The sequence below is a fragment of the Heterocephalus glaber genome, unplaced genomic scaffold (assembly GCF_053883595.1).
Source record: "Heterocephalus glaber isolate CG9 unplaced genomic scaffold, H.glaber_assembly_v1.0 deba00001729, whole genome shotgun sequence".
NCBI classification, from domain to species: domain Eukaryota; kingdom Metazoa; phylum Chordata; class Mammalia; order Rodentia; family Bathyergidae; genus Heterocephalus; species Heterocephalus glaber.
Genome location: NW_028258440.1, coordinates 11,244,278 through 11,252,422, shown reverse-complemented (window position 1 = coordinate 11,252,422; position 8,145 = coordinate 11,244,278). Strand labels below are relative to the sequence as shown.

Sequence of the window (8,145 nt, the reverse complement as noted above, 5' to 3'; positions counted from 1 at the left end):
CTCCTCATGAAAAGGTGATGGATTTTGTCAAATGCTTCTTATGTATCTATTAGATTATCTGGTAGGTTTGTTCCTTTTCATTCTAGTAATATGGTGAGTTGCACTGATTGATAGATTTTCATGTATTAAGCCACTCTGCATTGCTGAGATAAGTCCTATCTGGTTATGCTTTATAATCCTTTTACTATACCACAGGATTTTGTTTGTATTTTGTTAAGGATTTTTCCATCTATACATACAATGATATTGCTCAATAGTTTTGTTTTTTTATGACGTCTTTGTCTGGCTTTGTTATCAGGGTAGATAGAATGAGCTGAGACGTCTTTTCATATATATTTAGAAGAGTATGAGATAAATCTCTGTCAATTCTTCTGTGATTGGTAGAATTCAACAATGAAGCAATCTCTTTCTAGGATTTTGTGTCAAAAGTTTTTTTTATTACTGATTTAACCACTTTTTTCCTTTTTCATGCTATTGGGGATTGAACCCAGGTCCTTCACACTGAGCTACATCTCCAGTCTTTTTTTTTTTTTAATTTTGAGACAGGGTCTTGATAAGTTCCTACATTGCCTAGGCTGGGCTTAAATTTGGAATCTTCCTACCTCATCCTCCCAAAGTGGTGGGATTCTAGGTGCATACTACCATAGTAGGCTAGTCTCTTTATTCATTAACATTTTTAGTAGTTCATATTAGTTAAATAGAACAATGTGTTTCAATTTGGCATATTTGTATATGCATATAACATGCTTTGATTATTTCTACCTTCCATTATCACTCTTTGCCCTTTCTTCCTCCCTTCCTCTTCCCTAAGTCTCCCTTCTACTTTCACATAATCTCTTTTTCTCCTAGATACCATGTAGAAGAAACACAGGAGATACTTATCTTTCTGAGTCTATCTTACTTCATTTAACATGAAGATCTCCAGCTCCATCCATTTTTCTGAAACTGCCATGATTTCATTCTTTATGAATGAATACTACTTATTATTGTGTACACATACCACGTTTTCTTTGCTCATTTATCAGTTGATAGGCACCTAGGCTATTTCCATGGCTTAGCTATCATGAATTTTGTTGCAATATATGTGGGTATGTAGGGATCTGTTTGTACTTTGACTTTCTTTTTGACTATGTACTAAGCAGTGGTATATTGGGATTAAATGATAATTCTAATTTTAGTTTTTTGAGGAAGGTCAATACTGATTTTCATAGTGGTTGTATTAATTTACATTTCCACTAACAATGTGTAGGAGTACTTTCCCCCTGTATCCTCATCAGCATTTATTATCTTTTGTATTGATGATAGCCATTCTGAGTGTGGTAAGATGGCATTTTATTATAGTCTTGATTTGCATTTCCCTAATGGCTAAAGATGTTGAAATTTTTTTTCATATACTTATTGGCCATATATATTTCTTCTTTTGAGAAGCACCTGTCTAGTTCAGTGATGGTGACTCTTTTAGAGACCGAGTGCCCAAACTGAAGCCCCAAATCCACTTATTTATTGCAAAGTGCCAACACTGCAATTAAACCTGAATACTGAAGTTTTAGTTCAGAAAAAATAACTGTTATCCTATGCTTGACTGCTAGGGCAACTTGGATCATGGGCTGACAGAAAGGGCTCAGTGTGCCTGCTGTGGCACATGTGCCATAAGTTCATCTCCACTGGTCTAGTTCATTTGGCCATTTATTGATTGAGTCATTTTCTAATGTTCTGTCTGTTTATTCTTGATTTTCCATTTCTTTTAAAGTCAGTTTTGATAGTTTGTGTATTCCTAGGAATTTGTCCATTTCATCTGAGTATCTAATTTATTTGCATATAATTATTTATAGGATTCTCTCAGGATGGTTTTTATTTCTGTAAGGTGAGTAGTAAAGGTCTTCATTTCATTCTATTTTAGTAATTTGAAACATTCCCCTTTTTCTTCAACAATCTGTATAAAAATTTGTCAATTCTATTGCTCTTTCCAAACAGCTAACCTCAGTTTCATTAATTCTTTCTATTGTTTTTCTCTTTTGTATTTTATTTCTTTCCACTAGAATACTTAACATTTTCTTTTTTCTGCATGCTTTGAGTTTAGTTTTGTTTTTCTTATTGCTTAGGATAGGTAGCTAGATTAATAATTTGATGTGTTTTTTAAAAATATAGACATGCCTAGTTATGAATTTTCTTCTGAACACTACTTTTGCTGAACCCCATTAGTTTTGGTATGTTGTTTTTCATTCGTCTTAATGTATTTTTAGATTTCTCTTGTGACACTTTCTTTGACCTAGTGGTTATTTTGGAGTGTTTTAATTTTCACATAAATATCAGTAAGCTTTTCCATTGGTAGGACATAATACTTGAAACCCATAAACCACAACGTAAAGGAGAAGAAGTTCAATTTAGCTCATGGTTTAGGAGACTAAGTCCACAGTTTCTTGACTCTTAAGATAGAAACATCTTGTTAAAAGGGCATGGTGGAAGAAATCTGCTCAGCTCATGATAGCCAGGAAACCGAGAAAAGGGAAGACACCCCCAGGGATACACCTCTTCCAATCAGGCCTCATTTCCTAAGAGCACATTTAGTTATAAATTCATCAATGGCTCAATCTGGTGATGAATATAGCGTCCCCATCATCCAATCACCTTCTAAAAGCCCTATCTCTCAACAATTTAGATTCTTGGAAAACATTCTAAATCTAAACTACAACAATATATTTGTATATTTTGCAAATTTCTTTGTGTTACTATTTTTAAATTTCATTCTATTGTGGCCAGAGGACATATTTACTATGACACCCACCATTTAAATTTATTGAGGCTTCTTTTGGAGCCCAAAATGTAGCCCAAGTTGGAAAATTTTCCATGTTTCCTTGAGAAGAATATGCAGTTTTTTTCTTTGGGAATTGATTGTTCTCTATATTTGTATATTTGTTTCATGGTATTATTTAAGTGTTGTATTTCTCTATTAATATTTTAAGTCTTTGTGTTTACTATTATAAACTGGGTATTGAATTATCCAACTGTATTATAGGACTGCTGTATCTCCCAAAAATCTATCTATGCGTGTATTCTGGGGCTTTGCTGCAGGTGTATATATAACTTATATACCTTGTTGAGAGATTAGCCTAGAAAACATAATATAATATTCTACTTTTCATTCTCAGTAATTTTTGTCTTAAACTGTACTTCCCCTGATAGTTGTAGACTTACTCTAACTCTCCATTAGTGGCTTGTATGGAATAATTTTTTCTACCTATTTAGTTTCAAATTCTTTGAGTTGAAAAAGAGTATTTTGTACACAATGTATATTTGGATCTGTTTTAAAAAAAAGATATCCATTCTTCTAATCTTTGCCTTTTAAAATTCATTCATATTTAATATACTTACTGAAAAGGAATGACTTCTGATTTTTTATTTTCTATTTGTATTTAAATATGTCATGTCATTCCTCCTTGCCTTCTCCTTTACTGCCTTCTTTGATGTTTCTGTAGTAACTTTTTATTTCCTTCACATTACCTTTTCTGCATATTAGTAGTTATTTTCTTCATAGTTGACCTGGAGTCTATAATTGTGATATTAACTTATGATAATGTATTTCAGATTAATACCAACTTAGTTTAAATATTCTACCAAAATCTTTGCATAGATTTGGCTCCATCTCATGTTGTTACTGTCATAAGTTACAACTTTACATATTATGTGTCTATCAACATAGATTTATATTGTTTTATGCAATTGTTTTTTAAAGCATATTATAGAGGATTTACATGCCAAAAATACATTAATACTTTCTTTAGTATTTATCCATATAGTTACCTTTACCATGTGTTTTATTTATTTCTCTGTTTTGATTGAAGCCTAGTTGTATCCTGGAGGACTCCTATAACACTTCTTCTATGGAAAATCCAGATCATAGGAGGAACATTGAGTCTAAAAAAAGACAGATACTATCTGAGATCAGGGTTGATCAGATAAAAGATAGGAGTGAATTTACAGATGGGAGCTCAGGGATTTCATGGCTAACTTACTTGATGATGATGATGATGATGATGATTTTTTGGTACCAGGGATCGAACTCCGGACCTTGTGCCTGTGAGGCAGGCAGTGGAACCACTGAACTAAATCCCCAGCCCCTTACTTGATTATCTTGATGACAGGGATTCTAAATTCATCTTTTCAGGACGAGGACGGAAGTATTCAGAGAGCATGACTGAGTCTATGGAAATTTGCAGTAGTAACTGAAAGTAGAAGAGACGATGGTGAGATAAGAACAGTTCTCATGTACTCACCTATCCAACTGGCAGCACCTGCCTAGGGATCCATTCTACCACGTTGGGTTCCCAAGTTTTTCTTTTTTTTTTTGCTACCAGGGATCGAACTCAAGTCCTTGCGCTTGCGAGGCAGGCGGTGGAACCACTGTGCTAAATCCCCAGTTCCTAAATTCTTGGAAACAAAGTTTCTGTTGGTTCCCTGGCAGTCTGTACTCTAGTCACACTGCCTCTTCTTCCGGTGGGTGGTGCTGTGCCGAGAGAGGCTGGTCCCAGAAGTCCTTGCGGCATAACGGCATGACGCCATGACTCAGAGCGTCTCTCTGTGACGTTTCACACTGTGGCCAGAGAGAGGTTGCTGTGTTGAAAGGATCAACATCTTTTGTGAGAAAGCAGGGTTGAGGGAGGGAGGAGACCTCATTGAAGGCCAGAAATGACCAAGGACCGAAGTAGGATTGAGTGGGGAGGTGAAGGGAAACCATTTTGACGGCAATAGCCTTTACTGGTGGCGGAGCTTCTTGAAGTAGGCTGCGGCAGCCATGGCTGTTGAATTTGGGGACCCCACCAGCGGCTTCCGTCACACTGAAGTGATACGGTTCATCAACAATGAAATTTTAATGAACGGTGGCGGCCAAGACTTTTACTTGACCTTCCGCTCACGGCCCTGGAACGAGGTAGAGGACGCCCTTCAAAACATCTTGAGTGACCAGCAGATACCTCGCAGGCACAAGAGGGCTTGTGCCTGGAGTGCACTTGCCCTAGCAGTGAGAGTGGCTGTCACACAACGAGAGCAACACATGCGCCGGGTCAGGCGGCTGAAGGAACAGTTGGGAGCACGTGAGGCACTCTCTTGGGCTCTAGCTTCGGAGCTGCAGCAACTGCGTCAGCAGCGAGACCAGGCAGCCACACAGCTGTACTTCACAAGGTCTGCTTTGCACCGGGCACAGAGTGAGTGTGATTTGCACCGTAGGAGGCTGCTCCAGTTTGAAAGGTGTGCGCAAGTTGCCCCACTGGCACGAGATATAGTGCCTGGGCCACGAGCTGAGCAGCTTGGGGCTGTAGCATGGCCCCCGAATGCAGAGCAGCAGAGAGATGTTTGGGCTATGAGAGAACATGGCAGGCTGTCTTTTGAGACCCTGATGCGAGCCCCAACAAGTGCTATTTACATGCCAAGATCCCCAAGTTCCAGGGTCCCAAGTTCCTGGGCTCTGACTATGCCATCGCCTATGCCAGTCCTGGTGCCGCCATCCTTCCCACTCCATGTGCCATTCCCAATGGGATTACCATCCTTGCCGCTTCTAACACCTACAGTAGTCACAGAACCAAAGGGCGTAATCCCATTTCAGATGTCTCCTGTGGGGATTTGCCCACCTGGCCCATTAACTACATGGGGCTTCCAGGATAAGATAGCATCTCTGTGGGACCAGAGTTGCCATGATCAGGTGGAAGGTCCAGAGATGCTACAGGTATCAGTCCCAGGGGACAACAGAAGCCTAAGCCAGGAAGATCTGCATTGGCCCCAGGGAATGCCTGTCCTTGGGGAAAGGGGATACCACAGACAAGAGAAAGATTCAGAGAGGCCCCAGGAGATGACACCCCTGGGGGACAGAGGGAAGCACAACCACGAAGAAGGTCCACTGTGGCCCCAGGGAGTGCCCTTCCTTGGAGAAAATTGGCAATATAGCCAAGAAGAAGATCAAGAGAGACCTCAGGAGATGACTTTGCTGGGGGACAGCAGAAGCCACAGCCAGGAAGATAGTCAAGAGGGAGCCCAGAGTATGGTACTCCCAGGTTTCAGTGATATTCAGATCCAGGCAGAAGGTACAGAGAGGGCTCAGGGCATGACAGACCTAGTGATCAACAGAAGCCACAGCAAGGAAAAAGATACAGAATGCATCCAGGCCATGACAGCTCCAGAGAGCAGCAGAAGCCATACCCAGGGAGGTGTAGAGAAAGGTCAGGGTGTGATACCCTCAGAGTTCAGCAGGATGCAGGAAGATGAAGAAAGACCCCAGTGCATTATACCCCCAGGTTTGAAGAGTCACAACCAGGAAGACAATGTAGAGAGAGCCAAGGGGACCAATTTGTGGAAGAGCTGGAGTCAAGCTGTGAGAGAAAGCCCTAAGAAACAGCACCCTCAGCAGCAGATGGCCAAACAAAAACAAGAGAAGAAAGCCTTGGAATCTCAACAACAGGTGAAGTCTGTTTCATGCCACAGTCCAGTGGGTTGGGTCTGCACATGGTGTAAAGCAATGAATTTTCCATGGCGCACAGCCTGCTATAAATGCAAGAAGATCCATGTGCCAGTGGAGAGTGGAGATGTTGACCCAGAACAAACTCACTGATTTCAGAAAGGTAAGTAAGAATGGAAGCACTCCAAAAAGCAATTTCCTAAGACCCCTTTCTCATAAAAAAGCAATTTATTTACTTCACAGATAATTTGAAACCAAAATATAATTGAAAAAATTAAATAATTCATTATTCCATTATTCAAATTAATTAATTTTTATCATTGTGGGCACACATACGTACAACTATGTACATATTTATATTATTATTTTATTCATTTACTTGAACAAAGAGGGACTATGAATATCACACTCTTTAAACTGGAGATTTCATCTAATTATGTGTAAATTTTGCAGGTAGTGCATTCTCGATGGCTGTTACCGACTGGTGAATACGCTGAAGAAGCTGAAGTTGTGAAGTGAAGCCTTTTCCCTCATCCGTTGCTGCTTTCTTTTCCTTTTTCTGAAACAGGCCATGTGTCTGATTGGTAGCAGCCATATGATTTTACAGTTGTAAGCTATGTTGAATTTTAGCACCACCACTTTTCTTAACAATGCTGTTGTTCCTTTGGCAACTACTGCTGTGTTCATGTTTGCTTCTTTGGGGGTTTTAAATTTTATAGGTGGGGCCTTGTTTTTGTGTCTAATTCCCATCAGATTTGCTTGTTCCTGAAGAAGCTAAATCTGTACCATTTGAAGCTCTCTTCAGAGTTGAAAGACATATGGGTAACACTTTGATTCTGATAGACCCAGACTTCAGTGACACCCCTCCACCATCCCTTTTCGAGCTAAGAAGTGTGAGAAGTCAGCTCTTGGAAGAAGAGATGCTTTGGCACTCACTTGGGGACAATGGAGAACAAAATAGTTTTGTTAGAATTTAATTTCTCCATTGGGACAAAGGGGTTGAATTCTATATGTGAGAACAAATTTGATTGATTTCATTATACAAATAGTTATTGAGTGCTTAGTGTTTTTAGGAATTAGAACTATACGATATTATCTGATGTACTCATCATAGTCTTTTTGATGAGTTTGGTTAGATGACAAGAAAGAGTATTATTTGGGATACACATTAGATCAGGAGTGTCTTTGCCTTGCATGTAGCATGCCTTGGGTAAAACCAATTGAAATAACATCCAGATCTCTTTTTATAGTTGTAGGGGGAAATGTGAAAGCAGGTTTCATGGATGGACTTGTGTGACTAAACTGTTCATCGCCTTCATCCCAAGTGAGACAGATGAGCAGTGGCAAAGATCAGGAAAGTAGCCTCATGAAAGCACAGGCTCTGATGCTTTGCTAATTTTCTCTTGAGAGTCACAGCTGTTTTTGTGGCTGCCCACCAGCTTTCCAGAAAGACCACTGATCTTAAAGAAAGACAGTGCTTGAGGGAGTATTGACTATGTACTCTAGTCCTCAGCCCCAGACTGCCCTCACTCCAAGCCCTTTTCCCATCAACAGTGCAAGAAAAACAAAATGAATTCCACAGACACATTAGAGCCACTGTGCTGTGTATGGACGGTGCTTCTCTTGGGAGGACTAATTGGGTTAAAAATAGAACTAGACTGAGGAGAGCAGCTGGGAGGTTAGAGCCACCTCTAATCTGA

At 39.7% G+C, this 8,145-nt stretch overlaps 1 protein-coding gene across 1 annotated transcript; it reads left to right on the top strand.

Annotated features, from left to right (window-relative positions):
• Positions 1–4,372: 4,372 nt before the first annotated feature.
• Positions 4,373–7,119, top strand: Tex13d (TEX13 family member D). Its single transcript, XM_004860104.3, has 2 exons — positions 4,373–6,608; positions 6,899–7,119. The coding sequence occupies exon 1, from the start codon at positions 4,793–4,795 to the stop codon at positions 6,596–6,598; it is 1,806 nt and encodes a 601-aa protein (XP_004860161.1). The 5' UTR covers positions 4,373–4,792; the 3' UTR covers positions 6,599–6,608; positions 6,899–7,119.
• Positions 7,120–8,145: the final 1,026 nt, after the last annotated feature.

Bases quoted from the DNA above. Each gene is read 5' to 3' on its own strand.
- Tex13d (XM_004860104.3), top strand. From the start codon at position 4,793: ATGGCTGTTGAATTTGGGGACCCCACCAGCGGCTTCCGTCACACTGAA.